Below are 19629 nucleotides of genomic sequence, written 5' to 3'. Positions count from 1 at the left end.
GCCTCTGGTTATACAGATTAGATATAGGGTCATCTGGTAGCTCCCCTTCCTCTGACTAGGATGACTCTGGGTCCGAGTCACCCTGTTTTGAACAGTCTCTGTCCCCAAGAGGGTTATATAAATCTGGGGAGTCCTCTCCTGAATCCTTAGAGGATCTGACCTCTCTGGTCTTTTGAGGATTGCACATGACCCCTGTCCTTTTATGCTTCTTGTGTGTGGGGGGGGGGCTGCTTGTGAATCTGAGGAAGAAGAGGTACTCCCAGTTATCTTGTGAGATTAAGAGGTTTCCTGTGCCTTTAAGGCAGCAGCCAGGGATTGTTGTACAGCCTCCTGTATCCAGACCTTCCAGACTGCAGAATCAGGCAGGCCCCCCAGACCACGCGTGACCAAATCAAACTGTTGAGTACTATGATCTGCAGGCTGATGAGGTACAGAGGACTCCTTGTCCTCACCCCACAGGGAAAGGTCAGCTCTCACCACTTTTTGCTCTGGTGTACTCCTGACTTGATGTTGCTGCTCCTGTGTTGCCTCCATGTTGTCCCCCATGGGCGAAACGTTGGGGTTATATTCCCCTCTTTCCTGTGGCTCCTTGCCCTCCAAGTCCGTCTGATGATGAGGGACCCAGCCAGCTTGCTGCCTCAGAAACAACAGCCTACATGCTGGGGAAATAGGTTCCACCACAGCGTGTTGCGAGACTGGAGAGAGAAGGGGTGGAGGAGGAGAGAATGCCTGTCTGGCAATTTCTTAGGAGCCACTGGGCAGGTTGGCAAGTGCCCCTGATCAAGGAGCCAGTGCCTCTTTTGCTTCTTCTTCTGCCCCAGCACCAGGGAAGTCCGGTGGCGATGTTCGTGCCCTGGATCCCCACGCTCCTCTCTGGGCCGACTTTCAGGGGCTGAGGTGAGTCACTGTGGCCCACTGGTGCCAGCAAGGCTCCCTCCTTCTGCTGCTATTGCCACAGAGCATTTTCGGGTCTCCTGTAGTTTCAGCGTAAAGAGCTGGTGACGGGCATGTCCCTCCCTGAATGCCAGAACGCCAAGGCTTTTCTTCTTGGACAACGGCCAAGAGGGATAGAAACAGAGCGCAATGGGAGAGGGGCAGGGCCCCAGAGGAGAGGAAGCAGCAATAGAGTAAAGGTGGAGACAGAATAGGATAAGGTTGGTTTTTGTTTTTTTAGACAAAAAACGGCAGCAAGAGCAGAGCGAAGGATAAAGAGAAAAAAAGGAGATGGAAACTCAGGGAAGCAGACCAGAGCAGAGAATCAGAAAAAACTAAGAAAGCAAAAACAGAATAGAAGAGCAAGCTGTAGCGAGTGCAACTCTCTGGAGCAGAGGCAGGAAATAAACTGAGAGCATCCGCCCACAGGGATTGGGTTAGAGGATCTTCAATTAATTCTACTTCCTGCCTCCTGGAGTATGTGGAGTGATGTAACCCATGTTGGGTGACCTCCTACACCAGCTGAGAAAATAAAACTGATTCTCCATGTTAGTATCAAAGGCTATGGGGTGCCAATTGGCTAGTACCTGTGCATTACTAAAGCCACACCACAAATCCTCAGATGACTTTTGCCATTTTAAAAATGATTGTTTCCTTTTCTATTAGTAATGCAAATTATAAAAGTATGTGACAAACTTTGTTAAAAGCAGGCTGCCCATCTAAAGTGTGAGGGAGAGTAGAAATGGAAAGCTGATGTAGTATGTGAGAGTGTGAGTGTGTGTGAGAGAGAAGACAGGCATAACAGGAAATGGTCGCAGCAGCCGGCCACTCAGCTGCCATTCAAGCTCTGCTTCCTTCCAGCTTTACAAGCACACCAGTCAGTCAAATCCCAGCTCAGCCATTGGTGCTACTTGCAGCCCCATGCATCAGGCAGGTTCCCCACCTTTTTGTTTTGTTTTTCTAAGGGATACATAATGTCTCTATAAAAAAATTAATCTATGGTGTGAACACATGGAAGTACTGCATACAGTTCTGGTTGTCATATCTCAAAAGGGACATTGTAGGCCTGGAAAAGTGCAGAAAAGGGCAACCAAGTTGATCAGAGGGCTAGAGCACCTTCCTTACGAGGCAAGGTTACAACCTCTGGGGCTTTTTAGTTTAGGAAAAAATGATGACTAAGGGGAGACATGATAGAAGTCTGTAAAATTATGCATGGTGTGGAGAGACATTTTCTCCCTATCTCACATCACTAGAACAGGGGCCATCCTGAGAAACAGATTGCCAGGATATTTAGAATTGACCAAAGAAAGAACTTTTTCCACACAGCAGACAATTAATTTATGGAATTCTCTGCCAGGGTTGTGGTGATGGCCACCAGCTTGGATAGCTTTAAAAGGGACTTCAAATTCCTTTTAATTAACAGTCAGAGAGGACCGATCTATCAATGACTACTAATCTTGATGGCTATAGGCTACCTCCAACCTCAGAGGCAGGATGCCTCTAAATGCCAGCTGCAGGGGGAGCAACAGCAGGAGAGGAGGCATGTCTTCATCTTTTGCCTGTGGATTTTCCAGAGGCATCTGGTGGGCCATGATGGGAAACAGCATGCTGGACTAGATAGGCCTCGAGCAGGGTTCTTCTTATGTACATGTAGCCATTCATTCATTGCCATTTTAACAATGATTTTTTTAAAAAAGGAAATGCACTTATTAAAATGCAAAAAATGCTCCAGATATTTTTAGGGAGGAGTCTTAAGGATAGCATGGGCAAACTCCATTGCAAATGTGCAGAACATTTTTCTTCAGAGCTCACTTCTGGACAGGAAAGGGACATTGGGGCCCACTGTTGTAAAAAATGTTACATCTATTTTTGCCCTACGTCTGGTTGATACAGAGCAGAGCTGTCAATTTTACATTCTGCACCTCAGTGCAATTCCTGCTAGGATGCAAGCCTGCCAGAGTCCTTTAGCATAATGTGTGGCTTACTTACCCCCTGTTGAATTAACCTTGACCAGGATCCATTCCTTGTTCCAGCCATGGTTGTCTGCTAAGGATGTGAGCACTTCTCGCACAGAAGTATTCACTGGTAGCAACGTCGTAAAGCAGGAATAGTCTGGCCTGTATATGTCATACGGGACTATAGGAAAAGGAGAAGAAGGTAAGCAATGGAAGGAATATTGCCAAAGGAGCGGTAGTGTAAACTACACTACAAGAGAGAACATGTTTTGCATATATAAGAGCTCAGGTTCAGTTCTTGGTATCTCCAGTGAAGATTGTTCCTAACTTTCAATTTTCAGTATCACTCTGATAACTGCATCGGTTACATATTCAAGAGGTATAGTATCAAGAATTTTTTTGCAAGAATTTTTCGTTTAAGAAAATTCAATTTTCTAGTTTCCACTGAAACTATAAAGATGGATAAAGCCCCCTTATTGGCTGGTTTGATTATGACATCACTAGCCTGTTCCTCTGGTTACCCACAGTAAAGCTACAGTTGCTCAATGTTCATTCTCTCCCCTGCCTCTGAGAACTCTACTGTTACCCTGGAAGCCTTAAATCAGGGCTGAACAACTCAAATGCCCTGGTGGGCCGGAACCACCCACAACTTGGCATGCAGGGGCCGAGGTCAAATTTTTAGCACATTATTACATTAAAATATTATTAGTTACTTATGCATCTATTCCCCCTGTCAATGGACCCATAGTTTTAACCAAGGAATACCTGGGGGCCAGTAAAATCGTCCCTGGGGGCCGAATCCGGCCCCCAGGCCTTATGTTGTGCAGGCCTGCCTTAAATCCTTGCTAATCCTTTAAAGGTGAGATAGTTGCTTTTTAGTGGTGGAAGATAGGGGGTTCTGTTCCCTTAACTGCTGTTGCTGGATTGGATTCGTACTATCTCTTCTGCCTTTCTAGATAAATCTGTTGCCACAAAATCTTGACTTAACCCTCCTGGTCTTTAAAGATGAGAAAGCTGCAACTGTCAGGTGTGGAAGGTACACGGAGAAACTCTCTCCTACTTGCTGCCTTAAGGACCCTAGTTTCTGAGCAACTTTTGATCCATTTATCCAATCATAAGCCTCCAACTACATATTGTAGCCAATAAGATAAGCCACCTGTTTTGGCCACCAGCCTGGAACTGCAACAGTGAAAGCATGGTCAAGGACCTGGCAGGCCACCATACCTGGTAGCATTTGGCTTGGGATGCAGGCCTGATTTAAAAGGAAAAATAGCAAAGGTTTTTTTTATTTTTTGTTTTAGAGAATGACTCCTCTCCTTTCCTAACTCTAAGGGGTAAGGGACAGGAAAGATAGAAGCTACAGAAAAAGATTATAGGCCAGCAACCAGTTCCAGCGCTCCTGTATGTAGATGACATAACAATTCTCTCTGTTACAGAGATAGGCTTGTGTGGAGTCCTTCGAAAATTTGCTACATACTGCCGAGAGGAAGGACTAGAAATTAACTATCTTAAGATCAAAACTATGGTGTTTCAGAAGCAACAAATTGATGGCCAAGATATAGAACAAGTCAACCTTTCTAAGTATTTGGCCATGGTTTTCCAATTTAATGGTTATTGGAGAGCACATCTACTCCATGTTACACAAGAGGCACAAAAGAGTGCAATGGCGCTCATTAGATTCTTTTTCGGGAAGGGAGGTGGTTATGTCCCTGCTGCAATTCAAGTCTTCAAAAGGGAAAATTTTAGCCCAACTACTATATGGAGCCCAGCTGAGCTAAGGATTTCCGTCTCCTAGAATTGGTACAAACCAAATTTATTAGAACAATCCTTGGGGTGCCAAGAGGAACACCCAATGCAGCGTTAAGGCTGGAACTGGGGTTAGTACCAATTGAAGCATGTTTGGGTTGCAAAGGTCTCTTATTATTTGAAATTAAATTTCGGTCCAGCAGGCCTGGCACCTCTGGTCCTGAAGGACAACTTTGCATCTGAATAGAAAGAGGGAGTTGAGAGGCAATTAGAATCCCTAAGGAGACCAATATGGTCTATGTATCCCCATGTTGGTCTCCTTAGGGATCTTAAAAACCAAGGAGATAATTAGGCAGCGGATTTGGAACACAGTGATTCAGGAAGACGGCTTGAGTCAGACATTTATTATTTATTAGATTTCTATACCACCCTTCCAAAGATGGGCTCAGGGCAGTTTACACAGAGAAATAATGAACAAATAAGATAGATCCCTGTCCCCAAATAGCTCACAATCTATAAAGAAACACAAGATAGAGACCAGCAACAGCCACTGGAGGAATGCTGTGCAGGGGCTGGATAGGACCTGTTGCTCTCCCCCTGCTAAATATAAGATAATCACCAGGTTAAAAGGTGCCTCTTTGCCAAGTTAGCAGGGCATTTACCTTTTCTGTTTGGCCTATGGCTGCAATAAAAGAACTACTATTACTACATTTACCTTTCTTAGGTAATGCAACTCATCCTCCTAAACCAGCTAATATTTTCATGAGCTTATTTGCAAGAAACTACTGGCAGAATCATGATTGCTGCAGGTTACTACTTATCTATTGTGTTGTATTTCTGTATGGACAATGACCAAAATAAAGATTCCATTCCATTCCAGAAAAAGGATTATAGATCACAGAAAAGAGTTCTACAGGACACAGTTAAGACCCTGATCCATTGGAGCAGACAGGACCGGAACTGGGAGGTACCTCAGGCAGTGAAGTGATATCAACAAGCATAATGTGCATAGCCCTGTCCTACTGGAGTGAGTTGGGGATCACAACCCATCTTAAGGATGTCCTCCTACACTGCCCAGGAAAGACCTGCACAATGCAAAAATCAGTATGGCATCTATACAATAAAGCACACTCTCCCAGACTGCAAAATGGGTGAAGCATGCTTTTTTCAGAATAAACTTGGAGGCACACTTTGCTCTTTCGCCCCACAAATGTTTCCTGTTACAGTGTATATGAATAAGGATTACCCACTCTCAGGGAAGTCCACCCGTGACACTGCCACACCTGTCCTGGACATGCCTCCTGATAGGAAGGAGCAGTGACTCATGCAGACTGAGCAGGCAGCCTTTCCTATGGGTGGATATGTTTGGTGCAGTGGTTATTAGACTAGGACCAAGGAGATTTAACTCCCCACTCAATCATGAAGCTCACTGGATAATCTTGGGCCAATCACTCCCCACCTAACCTACCTCACAGAGTTGTTGGCGTCAAATAGTAGAGAGAGAACCATGTATGCCACCCTGAGTTATTGGAGGAAGAACAGGGTAAAAATGCAAGAGTGCACATGTGTGTATGCACACACATCACCAAAAGTAAAAACCTTATGAGAAACTACACATCAGGACCAGATGACGCTAAGCACAACTCCCATCTTTCCCAGCCAAAGGTCATTGCAGCTACATATGATAGATGCTGTCATCAACAGAATCTGGGAAACCCTGTTACAGGGAATAAACTTCAGGACCCACACACACAAAGCCATATTGGACATTTGAACGTATTAGACTTGGGTCATTTTTACACCTTGCATCAAGTTCTTCATACATGTTTGCTCAAAATCAGAGTCAAATTCAGTTGTCATTACAGCCTTATGTACAAATACGCTTTTTAATATCTTCAGTATTTTCCCCAAATTACAGAACAGCAACAGGTAGCAGCTGTCCAGCCAAATCTTCAATAATCTCACAGTAGTCAACTGTGGCCTGATATTCTTATTTACTTAATTAGATGTAACAGGATTGTTAAGATATCGTAAAAACCAATAAAATTTTTAAAAAGCAACTGTGGCCTGATATTCTGCGAATCATCCTATCTGCAGAACAGAAAGTAAATAAGAGGCAGACTTATCTCTTGGGAAGGGAAATAATAATTACTTTTGTCTTTCGCCCGAATGGTGTAGCTGCTATTCAGAAATGGTTCCTCCTGGCTGGCAAACCAGTCCACAACACTTCTCACCTGGGAACAAGAGAGAGGAAGAAGCATGAAGGTGCAATGAATTCACTTTCTGATGTGACTTTAGCTCCGGACCCAGAATTAAGTCTAAAAATTAAAAATACAACTTAGAGCTGCACAACAAAGGGCTCCTCTCTGTGCCATCCATGGGATTCCAGAGTAGCACTTATAAGCTCAGAAAATGGTACTGAAAAAGAGTTCAGCATCCAGGCACTCAATTTTTTTTGTTTAAGAAAATTCACATTTTTAGACTTACATTTCCAAATAGGCTTGCACATATATACATAACGAGAAAATTTTAGAAGCTAGAGTAGTGGTGGATTTCTAATAAGGGAAAGGGTTTCCCCATGACAAATGGAAGTAGAATGATTCTTACAAAGTAAGTATATCTGCATCGATTTCCAATTAGTATAACGTATGCAGGTTGCAGAACTTAGCTTTTTGGGGTGTGTGATTTGGGTTGCTTTGGTTCAGGATTTGGTGTGTGTGTGTGTAGTACACACAGACCTGGTGATATGACAGCCTGGCACTTCTTACATGTCACAGATTTGCCAGAGAGCAGGTTCCTAAAGAACATGCTGAATAAGAAAGTGGCAAATACAGTGTCTAGACGCTCTATCACCATGAGTATTATTCTAATGTTGGGGATCTTTCTATTCTAATGTAAAAATACAACTTCATGTCAGCTTTTTATTTTTTAAAGAATATATTGCTAGCCCTCATGGTTTTAACGTATAGAACTGAGAACTTCAAAAGTTTAAAAAGAGATGAAATCTGTGTAGTAGAAGGGGATGAAATTATTTCTGCCTGCTCATCAGCTCTTCTGGTATGCATGTCTTCCCAAGTTTTATTTTTAGTCTTGAAATATTTTAGTGCAACAGGGAGGCAATTTTTTTTAATTAAAACAATTATGTAAAATTAAACACATTTCTCTGCTTTGTGTAATTTACTGCAACTTCAGAACTTTATAGGGAAGAATCATTCAGAATTTTAGATCTCCTAATTAACTATTGGAAAGTTACCTGAAGCTTTGGAGTCCCACAGCTGCTACCATTTTCTAACCTGTCCAAGATGGGGGAAGAAGAGGGGAAAACCCAACATCAGTGAGTTCTTCAGATCTAAACAAGTTTTCAGGTTGGCTCAGATTTTGCAATCTGCACACATGCATAGGTGTGAGAGAAACATGCCTGAAAGCAAAGCAGCAACCATAAGAGCACAGGGCTGAGAGAGGTCAGGGAGACATCAAAACCAACCTTGGATCTTCCACACATCAGCCCCAACACCTCAACTCACATAAACTAGGCCAAGGACAGCCTCATGGACAACAAACAGCCCGTGTCCAGATTTCATCCAGCCCCTTCCTTTCCCACTTGCGCCAGGATGGAAGCTTCTTGCCGAAGCTGCTTGGCACAAGAAAATCTACCCTCCCTTGGGGGTCTGTCCCAAATACCTAGCTTTCTGATAGGACAATTGCCTGCCAGGTAATAAGTGACACATGATGCTCTTGTGTTGATTTTGGCCTAGCCAATGTTGCAGGTAACAAATGGCACTTCACACATCACAGAGTGGAGGCGTGGGGCTCTCAGCTGGCTAAACTGGGAGAGTACGTGCCCGCCCCCAACGCTTCCAGACAGATCGCATCTGACTTACTGTGGAGGGAAATGCCAATGGCTGCAGTACCACCGGTGCCCTGCACACCTGTAATCACTGTCAACAGTGCTGCTGGAAATAATGGGTGTTGCATCGTGAAGACCTGTCTGTTCATTTTCGTGATTGAATAGTCGTGCCCTGAAGCACAACACCATTGACTAATATTTACACAAGCACAGGGGCACTGACAGAAAAGCAGGCATCAGAGTTCCCCTGCACAGTGATATGTCAGTGACTGCTGATATAAGCCACAAGCTGGGAACACCAAAGGAGGGTGTACATCATGCTAAGAAAGGACTTCAGGCAAGATAGCACCTTGGATGACTCGGTCAAATGAGTCAGGACACATGCTACATGGTTGTGGCAAAAGTGACACCACCACAAAATCTTTTGAAGCAGGCAGTGTTTATTGAGAGGCAGGCTGAGGTCATTGTTCCAACCTATGTGGGCTGGAAAAATTCTGTACTCTGTACCAAAAGTGTGACATGGCTCAGGCCCTTCAGCAACTATTCCTAATCTCCTATGCAGCAAGGGCATAGCCACCATTGGACAATGGGGGGGTGACAGTAACTGGGCCACCGGGGTCTGGGGGGGCTGCCACGGCACTCCCTCCCCCAGGGCACCCCCTTGCCCCCCTCCCACATCCAGCTGGTGAATGAAGCACTCGCCAGCTAGGAGCATGAGGCACATCCTTCTCTGGTCCAGCAGGCACTTTGTTCAAACACTAGCTGGCTGGGTGCTTTTTCCCCTGTCTCGCTCCCACCAAGGCAGAGAGATAAACCTCCAGCCAGTCAGGGCTTGAATGTAGTGCTGACTGTGGAAGAGCAGAAGAGGGGTCGAACAGCCCCACTTCCTGGTAGTGGCCACATCCCCTGTGTCAACAGCAGATGCCGTCTTTTAGATTGTGAGCCCTTTGGGGACAGGGGTTTATTTTCTTGATGTATTATTTATTTTTCTATGTAAACTGCTTTGAGAACTTTGGTTGAAGCGCAGTATATAAATATCTGTAGTAGTAGTAGATGTGGGGGGTATGGCTAGCATCCGGAGAAAGGCCTCTCAGGCCCATTCCTGATTCTCTCCAGTCAGCACTTCATTCCAGTTCTGGCTGGGAGCTTCTTTCTCTGCCCCATGAGCAGAGAAAGGAGCTCCCAGTCAGCACTGGAGCAAAGTCGTGACTGGGGCGAATCGGGAGAGGGACTGAGCGGCCCTTCTTTCGATACTAGCTATCCCCCCCATCTCCCATTGATGTGGGGGTGTGGACAGGTCATGCACACTGGCATACATGTGCCTATTGTGATTGGGTGGGGGCTGCTGGCAGGGGCTTGTCCCCTGGCTGCTAGTGAGCTGCCTAGGCCCCTGCTATGGAAAAGTAACTTTTATGTAGGAATATACAAAACATAGTTTCATCAGCCCCTGGTGGCACAGTGGTAAAACTGCCGCCCTGTAACCAGAAGGTTACAAGTTCGATCCTGACCAGGGGCTCAAGGTTGACTCAGACTTCCATCCTTCCGAGGTCGGTAAAATGAGTACCCAGAATGTTGGGGGCAATATGCTAAATCATTGTAAACCGCTTAGAGAGCTCCGGCTATAGAGCGGTATATAAATGTAAGTGCTATTGCTATTGCTATCATTGATATACTAGAAGCATAGTATCTATAATATAAAGCTGCTTGGACCTCACTCACTGATATGAAACACCCAGAACCAACCACAAAAAATAGGAATATGCCATTTTTGCAGGAAGGTTCCAGACCTTGCCCAGACTATTAAAAAGAAAAAGAAAAAAGGAAACCCCTGGAAAAATTCGTTAAGTTACTGGAAAATGCAGGAAAACTCTCCCATTGGAAAAGCATTGGTTATGGTTAGCATTAGGGTTGGGGTAGAGTTGATGTTGGAACAAGCCATTAAAGGTTTCTTGGATACTTCTAGACAAGTCCAGACTTTGTGGTACAAGACACATATTTGCAAACTGCAAGCCGTCTTACTAGTATACAAGATATTATTACACACACACACACACACACACAGAAGAGGCAATTTAATAAAAAAATAATCAGACTATGATAGTTGTGTTAGATGTCAGAACACATAAATATGACATCGTAGGGCTACTCAACGTTTACAATTTCCTATACAGAAGTTTAGGAAATAATGTAACATGACGACCCTTCGTTATATATAAATATATCCATGTAGACACATGATGGACATGTGTTGGGAAGCTGCAGCCAATACACTGCATGGATAAATAGTAAGTTACGTGCATTCAAACCTACTATGCAGAAATTGTGTATTCCCATTAACCTGACCTTCCCACTCATGTTCCTCCTAAATACACACACAATTTTGGGTGGGGCAGAAGACTCACACTCTGTTCCTCCGGCGATCCTGCATCTGTTCCCTAAGCAGGGGACCCAGACGAGCATCCTGGGCTGCATATTCAGAGAGGTTCTGCAAAAGAATAGCCAGAACCGATTGAAAAACAGCTAGGCTACATTGCTTTTCCAATCACATTTCATTTTCCAAGGAAGGCGGGGGGAAATACCAGGTGGATACGTACTTACTGCTTATCATAATAATCCAGCCACTCCCAAGCTGAGAACCAACAAGGTAGTTGCTAAGCAACTGTCAACTGCTTTACCCATGTTTATTCCCAGAAAATAGCAGACTTCTAAAGGATTTGTCAGTGACAGTAATGGAGAGGCTCCCACTATGCAGCCCCTAGGATAATTTTGAATCCAAAGGCCTTTCCCCAAGGTTCATGAAATCTTGGAGTTAAGATTTAATATTTGCAGAATATGCTTCCATGAGGGCCAACTGCACCATCATCCATGAAGAAGGAGATCAAAACTTCCATCTACCCTTATCCCCACTTTCCCTGTCATACATCAGAAATGTTTAGACACCCATTGCACCTTTACATATGCTTTGCTCCCTGGCTCCCACCCCATTACCTGCAAGAAGGCCATCGCACTGGATTCTGCCTGCAGCAGGCGCCCATACAGCAACACCCACTGATTCACCAGCCACAGGATCCTCTGCCTTTTGCCCAAGATGTATGCAGCCTTTTCCTGTTCTGTGCCCTCTGAAGACTCCGCATGGAAGGTGAGCTTTTGTCAAGGAGAGACAGACAGATGCAGGGTGGGGCCAAGAGGACCAGTGAGACAGTCAGACCAAGGAATAGAGACTTCACGTTTCTTTACACTTTAAGGTACATGTTTAAGGTTTCTTGCATTAACTCCCCAAATTCTGGGAGCATTTTTTTTTCAAGTGACAAAGATCTGTGCTTTGGATGTAAATGTCAAAATTCTATTAGCATGGAAAAATGTGGGAGGTGGTAATTCTTCTGAGAGAAAAAAGAAATGCTAGAAATGATGGTGGGTGGGCAGGAGGGAGGACATAATATTTTCTTAATAAAATACCAAACTTGATTACATGTTCTGAGCTCAAAATTAATATACCCTGTAAAACCCAGCTGATATTGCCATGTCAGTTAAAAGAAAACTACAGGAGAACCCCGTTATCCGTGATGGTTCTGTTCCGCTGAGGAGGCATAGTTAGCAAAACCATGGGTAACGGGGCATTAGGAATTGGGGGGTTAGGTTCCCAAGGCAGTGGAAAACAGAGGTGAAAGAGCTAAAAGAAGGGGAAATTGGGAGGGGGTGTCCCCAGCAGTCCAGCAATGCTCCCCAAAAGTCCAAAATTGCTTTCCCCCCATGAAAAATCACGGATTTTAAACCCCCCCCCCCTCTCTCTCTGTACAAAAATGAGCCACAAACTCACTCCTGTCCTCAAAATGCAGAGCGGAAATGACCTTGGAGGTCATTTCAGCCCATTCTTGACCCATTGACATGCAAGTCTTAATCCTCTAATTGCTGGGTTTTATCGCATATACCAAGGTTAGGTGGCAATTATCTGACTTTGGATATGCAAAACCGTGAATGCTGGGTCCTCAATTAACGAGGTTTGCCTGTATTAGCATATGGAAGCTATATATTTATACAGCAGAGAATATATTAAAATGTATGCCCAAACTGTTGTAACAATGTCAAATTTTAGTTTATAATTGAAGCTGCATGTTCCTATAGCTGAAACATCTCTGGAGTAAGGGTCAGTAACCAGCTCTCACTGGGCCAAATCTGGCCTTTGAGGAACTGAAGAAAAGGAGGGAGGATCCCAAAGGTGCTGATAAATTATTAATAACTAGTTTATTCAGTACTGCCTAATGTGTTTCAAGAGCGTGATGCTCTTCCTCAGGGGCAACTATAAAAAAAAAGAATGAAAATTTTAAAATATATATAAATATATACGGAAATATACATGTTAAAACTTCCACAATATAAGCCTATTATCCTATGTAAGTTAAATATAAACCATCATAGCACAATATATGATCTATCAAAGTATTAAATAAATAATCAATGTGTATATCTGAAAGCGGAAGCCACAGATATTCCTGTTGGTGTGGGGTATTATCCCCAGGGAGATATGAGATCAGATGAGTAAGCAGAAGATACTTTGTTAATTACTTAAGGTAAATTCCATCTCTTTTCACTTTTAATCCCTCCCTTTGGTCTTTTAGAAAGAGAGCTGTTGTGCTAGAAAATAAACTCATTCAGAAACCCCAAATACACATCAGATGATTGATTGTATTAATGGTCCATATGATTAACTTTTGATAACTTTCTAGCATTATATAGTTTTATATTAAAGAGAAGGTTTCTTTTTTATGAGAGTATTATGATATAAGAGAATGAGTTTTACAGATATAAGCATTTACTATTTAACAAACAGTTGGATAGATAATGGGGCTATTAATGGGCGGGCAGGGGAGCGGGCTGGCCTCCGGGTATCCCAGAAGTGTGGTGCATTGGGGGATTCCCCTGGGGGATGGGCACTCTAGGCACCTGTCTCTGTGTCAGAGCGGGTTGGAAGCCAACCACACTAACACATGATCCTGGAGCCTGGGTTAACAGAGCGCTAAGTCCATTAACCCTGGCTCAAAGCTGGGCTTGAACTCCAGGTTTAGCACGCAGCAGCGCCAGGATCCATGTGGATCCCAGTAGTTGTCATGGGCAGCCAAACCCAGGCTTGGCTGCTCATGAGAACAGCCTCAATATATTGTACTATAATGGTTTATAGGTAACCTTGTTACCTGCAGATCCAACATCTGCAAATTTTGCATATCTGCAGCTGGGAAATTGACACCTGACCTCAGCATATGTGTGCGCATGTGCATACATACACACACACACACACACACACACAGAGGATTAAATCAGCATATCAGGGAGGTGGCTGGAAATGACCTCAGAGGTCATTTCCAGCCTCCATTTTGTCAAACAGAGCCACTTTGTGGCTTTAGTTTAAAACATCCCCCCCCCTGCGAAAAATCATGGAATAATGGCAAGATTTGGTTTTCTGGGGGGCATTGCTGGAGGCCTGTGGAGCATGGCAGGGCACTTCACTTTGAGTTCTTTGCAATTTGGGAAACAATTTTCGGGCTTCCAGGAACCTAACTCCTGCAATTCCATAGACTTTAATGCCTCGGTATCCACAGTTTCAGCATCCGCAGTATTGTCGCTGAACAGAACCCCCACTGATACAGAGGTCCACCTCTATATTTCTGTATGTGCATGTATAAATTTTTAATATTTCAAACATTGTTCTTATAGTTGCCTCTGAGGAAGAGCATCACACACACAAAAAACATGTATCAGGCAATACTGAATCAACTATTCATTAATCATCTATCAGCACCTTGGGATTCTCCCCTCTGTCTTTGGTTTTGACTTGTTGGTGCTGCATCATCCCCACCCTGCTTTCTTTGGCCCTTGAGTGACCCCATCTTCTTTCCCTTTTTGCCATTTCCCAATCCAGACCAAGAAAGGTGTGTGGAAAGAGTTATAATGGCACTTGCCAGCAGACTATTATAACTGTTGTCTAATAACACTTGGACTAGAATCGAGAGGAGAGGCAACCAATGAAGGATATTGTTGGAGCAAAGTTCTACACAGCTGTGGCATTGGCATGAACACATTGTGCGTCAGGAGAAAATCTCCAAGAAACGTGTCTGCAAAAGAGAGCAAAGAAGAGACCATTGTGAAACATGAGCACCAGGCTAGCCTACATGACATCCTAATCCCCTACCAGCAAGCCAAGGGGATCTTCATTCACACGCCTCCTGTTCCAGAGCCATGAGTGTGCACACCCTCACACAGCATGTACTAAAGCCACCTCATTCACTTCAAAGGGAAAGGCAGCTCCATCCAGCACCAAGAGGATGTGCATGTGGAGACACCTCTTCCACTAAAATGAAAGGGGTGGACTTTGAATGCATTCTCCTATACATTCCTGCCCATGCACTACAATTATGGTTTGAGGCCTTGCTCCAAGTGCCTTTGACATTAGAGGAGGGGATGCATTGGAGGGGATGGGGCCATAGCTCAGTGGTAGAACGTTTGCTTGCAGGCAGAAGGTCAAGGGTTCAATCCCGGCATCTGCAGGGCTGGGAGAGCCCTGGGCTGGGAGAACCCTTTCCTGCCTGAAAGAGCTGCTGCCAGTCAGTGTAGACAATACAGAGCTAGATGGACCAATGGACTGACTTGGTAGAAAGTAGCACCAGCTTCTTATGTTCCTGACTACCATCTGCCAAGAGCAGGGATTTTTTTTTTTGGTGAGAGCACCAACTTTGTGGAATGTATTTACTGTGGAGGTTAGAGAGCCTCTGTGCTATTCTCCTTCAGCTACCAGGTGAAGGCTTTGATCTCCCAGAGAACCTTAGGGCTTGCTCAAGTCTATTTCCTGCTGCTAATGCTGTGTCACTGAAATTGTTACAGAATTGGTTCTTCCTGGCTTTACATGCTGTGCACTGTGGAAGTGTGGTATTATTTTTGCTTGTCGTATTACGTGTTCTTAGACATATTAATGTTCTTAGACATATTAATGTTCTTAGACATATTAATGTTGCATTATATATTATTAGGCATTCTGGAATTGCTGAGAAAAATTAAGTCAACTTTTAAAAAACACAAAACTAGTTTTCCATAAATTAGAGCAAGTTAATGAACTGGGGCACTAACTTGCTCTAAAGACCAGACTTTATGTGATGTTAAATGTATCTAGTTTGGAAGGTTTTTTAAATCTCAAAATAGCAGTCACATGCGGGCGGGGGGGAGTGATCTCAGGAGCAGATCTTAGGGCCAAGCATAATATTAAGTGTGTTATCCAATTTAGAATTTCCCCGCCCTAGAATAGCATCCACTCAGGGGCCTAATCCAGATTAGGGCCATGGAATAGAAATAAAGCATGTTCAACCCTTTAATTCTATACCATTTCCCCTACCCCATGAGCCTCCTATGGGTCCCCCCCAAGTGCCATTGCAGCATATGGCACCTTCAGGAGCCCATAGGGGGAAAATATTTTTTTTTGGGGGGAGGGGAGGTTTTCATTGGGAAAATGGCCAGGAACTAAACAGTTAAATATTTCCACACTGTGGACCTGATCTGAGTTGGGGCCCAGGATGGCCGTTATGCTTAGATTTTAAAAACATCCCAAACTAGATGATGACACATTTAATGTCTAAACTGGCCTCAAGACCTCCTCCTGACAAAATTGTTTTTCCAAGAATCAGCTCTGCATTGGCCCATGAGCAAATCTAGCAGCCATCTGCTGCCTAGAGTTTTCTTTCTTGTACTAATCCTTTTCCAAGTGATTCTCTACTTACCTACAGGGTCAGAGAGCACGGAGTCTGGACGCATAGTTTCTAGGAGATGATCAAGTATCTTTTCAGGGGTTCCAGCCATCACTGAATACCTGAAGGAAGCAGGCACAGGCATTTCAAACAGAAAGATTAACAAACAGAAGCCAGGTCTGAGAGACACACCTAAGCTGCATCTGCTAGGCAAATTGTTGAGCCTTCCCTTGCATCATAAGCTGGTTTTGACTTGTCAGGATGTAGCATTTGGGATGCGGGAAACCACCGCCCCACCCCCACCCCCACCCCGCCCCTTGAAGAACTACCTTGAAGTACATTTCCCCAGGCCACGTTTACACAACATGAGACATCCATATACCCTGTCAAATTTCAATTGTCTCATTTGTGTTGTACACTTCCTATATTACCCTTTGCTCAATTCAATTATTTATTTAAAAAATCCTTGCATACCACCTCCTCCAAAGACACTAGGTGGTAAACAACAATTAAAAAAAAATTAAAGGGCAAAGCCTGGCAAAAAAAAGGTAGGTCTTAAGAGGGGCCTTAAAAGCCGCTAAGGAGGATGTTCCAAAAAAGAGGGCAGCCACAGAGAAGGGCTTCCTACGGGCCCAGGCACTACACACTACAGCAGGGCCTGGGACACTCAGGAGGCCAACTGAGAGGACCTCACAGGATGGGATACAATGCAATTACATGCATTGATGTCTTCTGTATATGCTTACTTCACCTACAGTCACACTATAGGTTTTGTAGTCAACACTTGCCATACAGGCAGTTAGTATGGTTCTCGTGAAGGTCTATTTTACTCACCACTGCATGTATGGATGTTGTTGTCTTGGCTGCATAGGATACTGTATCAGTGAGCAAAATAAGCCTTCAGGAGAACTACACAAATTGTTTACACTGCCATAAGGATGAGGTTTAAAGGTACATGATGCAACAATCTTGCTGAAGCTAAACAAGTCTGGGTCTAGTCATTGCCTGGATGGGAATAGGATCATAGCTCAGTGGCAGAGCATCTGCTTTGCATGCGGAAGGTCCCAAGTCCAATCTCTGGCATTTCCAGGTAGGGCTGGAGAAGCCTCCTGCGTAAATCTTGGAAAGCCACTGCCAGTCAATGTAAACAATACAGAGCTAGATGGGCCAACGGTCTGACTTGGTATAAGGCAGCTTCCTAGGATGCTATGGAAACTACCTGCAAACTCCATGTATGCAGCCTCAAATTCCACCAAGTAAGATAAATGGGATATATAAGTGAATAAACAAACTCAGTCACTGAAGCAATAAGGATCTAGATTAGACATGTAAAAGATTATTCTCCGATGCATTTAATAGAATGGGTAGAATAATTCTCTGAAATATTCTCTCCTATTCTAAATAATGCAGGAGAATATTCTTTTCGAAGTCTAATTTAAATACATTCTTGCGGTTCTAGAACACAGTTATGTATCAGCAGAATCCAAGTATCCCCCTAAATTCCATTTTGGCTGGAATTAAAATAGTAATCCTATGTAGCATCCTCTGGAAAAATACAATTCAGTGGGTTGAAACGGAGCATTGGTTTCACTTACCGTGAAGCCTTCTTCTGGTTGCTGGGGCCAGGGACATCTCATGGGTTATCCTCTCTCAAGAGCTCCAGGCAGGACAGAAAGTAAATAGTTAAAAAACTAAGCCACACCCACTAGAGCCTGAGGGGGATAACCCCACCCAGTTCTTTCGGGCCGAGACATAAGAGGACAAAGGCAATACAAAACAGTAGAAAACAGCAGGTCAGAATAAACAGTTTTAAACATTCCAGAATAACAGAGTGTAGCAACCAACTGTAGAAACTAAATGTCAGTCTCCACCATTTCAACAAAAGTAGACCAGAGCGCAAAATCACAACTGGGTGGGCCGAGATGTCCCTGGCCCCAGCAACCAGAAGAAGCCTTCACGGTAAGTGAAACCAATGCTCCGTTCTCGGTTGCTGAGGCCAGGGACATCTCATGGGACATACCACAGCTGTCCAACTCGGGTGGGAGCACTCTGGTCTACTAGCGAGGAAGAACTTGTTGCAAGATCCATCTGCCAAGGTTTGCCCGGGCAGACGCGAAATCCTCGATCTTGTAAAGTTTGGTGAAAGTGGAAGGCGATGCCCAGGTGGCCGCCTTGCAGATCTCTTCAACCGGTGCATTAGTGGAAAACGCCACTGATGCTGCTGCTGCTCTAGTAGAATATGCAAAGAGATGCGTTTGTGGCCTCAACTTCTGAACCTCGTAGGCCATCGATATACACGCTATAATCCACGTTGCAATCCTGGTCGAGGAATCCGGGACCCCCATGGAATGCAAACAGAGCGTCCGACAATCTGAATGAGGCTGAGCGTCTAATATAGACCTTAAGACATCGCTTAACGTCCAACTTGTGCCATTTCCGCTCCATAGGATGGACGGGTTTGGGGCAAAATGAAGGTAGGAACCCATCTTGCGATGGGTGGAAGGGGGACACCACCTTTGGCCTCATGAAGGGGTCTGGAATGAGCCTGATGGCCTCTTTCTGAAATATACAATGTGACTTGTTTTACAGACAGCACCTGCAGCACCGAGAAGAGCCTTGCTGAAGTGATGGCCACCAAAAAGTCCAATTTAAACTGTAAGATCCTGATCAGAATAGCTGCCAAAGGCTCCAAGAAGTGAGCTTGCAATGCCTTGAGGACAGTATGTAGTTCCCAAGAGGGTAACGTATGCACTGTTGGAGGTGACATCAGCGAGGCACCTCAAAGAAACTATGCTGGTGAGGATGTGACTGAGACATTTTGTCTTTTCTACTGAGAGCAACTCCATCAACGGCAACGCCTGCCGTTGCAGGGTATTCGGACATAGTCCCTTCTTGAACCCTTCTTGTAAGAAGAGCAGGAGATGATATAACTTAGCCGTGCCCTTCGGAACGGAGTTGCGAGACATCCAGCGAAGGAGTGCTCCCAATGTATATTGATAAATTCTCTCTGTCGATGGACTTTACGACGCCAGCATAGTGCTGAGAACTCCCTCCGAGTAGCCATGTTGGCTCAGGACTCGGCACTCAGTTTCCAAACGATGAGCCGAAACCAACATGGATCCGGGTGTAAAACTGGACCCTGATGGAGCAGGTCCGGGGTCTGAGGCAACTCCCAAGGTGGCTCCACCGCCAGATGGAGGAGCTCTGGAAACCAGGGTCTCCTGGGCCAGAATGGTGCCACTAAGAGTACTCTTGCTCGAAGACACATCCATTGCAGGACTCTAGCCAACAGAGGTGTCAGAGGATACGTATAAAGGAGAGCGTCTGGCCATGGACTGGATAGGGCATCCACTGCCATCGCCTCCCTGCATGGAAATCTAGGCATAAACGCTGGGGATTGTGCATTCTTCGGAGTCATTAA

General features: G+C 44.5%; 1 protein-coding gene and 1 long non-coding RNA gene across 13 annotated transcripts in view; one reads left to right on the top strand and one right to left on the bottom strand.

Moving 5' to 3' along the window:
• LOC128346370 (uncharacterized) overlaps window positions 1–6669 on the top strand; it is a 47524-nt gene extending 40855 nt beyond the window's left edge. Inside the window, exon 4 of the long non-coding RNA XR_008316934.1 lies at window positions 5515–6669. This is a non-coding gene — a long non-coding RNA (uncharacterized LOC128346370). The remainder of the gene's footprint in view (window positions 1–5514) is intronic.
• RAPGEF3 (Rap guanine nucleotide exchange factor 3) overlaps window positions 1–19629 on the bottom strand; it is an 83639-nt gene that overhangs the window by 15043 nt on the left and 48967 nt on the right. For all 12 annotated transcript variants that reach the window (XM_053299595.1, XM_053299596.1, XM_053299584.1 and 9 more), the window contains 7 exons: window positions 16242–16330; window positions 14510–14588; window positions 11470–11620; window positions 10884–10966; window positions 7888–7927; window positions 6787–6868; window positions 2923–3069 (listed from right to left, as the gene is read on the bottom strand). In XM_053299595.1, the coding sequence (XP_053155570.1) occupies window positions 2923–3069; window positions 6787–6868; window positions 7888–7927; window positions 10884–10966; window positions 11470–11620; window positions 14510–14588; window positions 16242–16330 (671 nt within the window). The remainder of the gene's footprint in view (window positions 1–2922; window positions 3070–6786; window positions 6869–7887; window positions 7928–10883; window positions 10967–11469; window positions 11621–14509; window positions 14589–16241; window positions 16331–19629) is intronic.

This window comes from Hemicordylus capensis, chromosome 2, assembly GCF_027244095.1.
Source record: "Hemicordylus capensis ecotype Gifberg chromosome 2, rHemCap1.1.pri, whole genome shotgun sequence".
Taxonomy (NCBI): domain Eukaryota; kingdom Metazoa; phylum Chordata; class Lepidosauria; order Squamata; family Cordylidae; genus Hemicordylus; species Hemicordylus capensis.
Note: the sequence above shows the minus strand (reverse complement) of the source record. Positions and strands in the feature narration are given on the sequence as shown.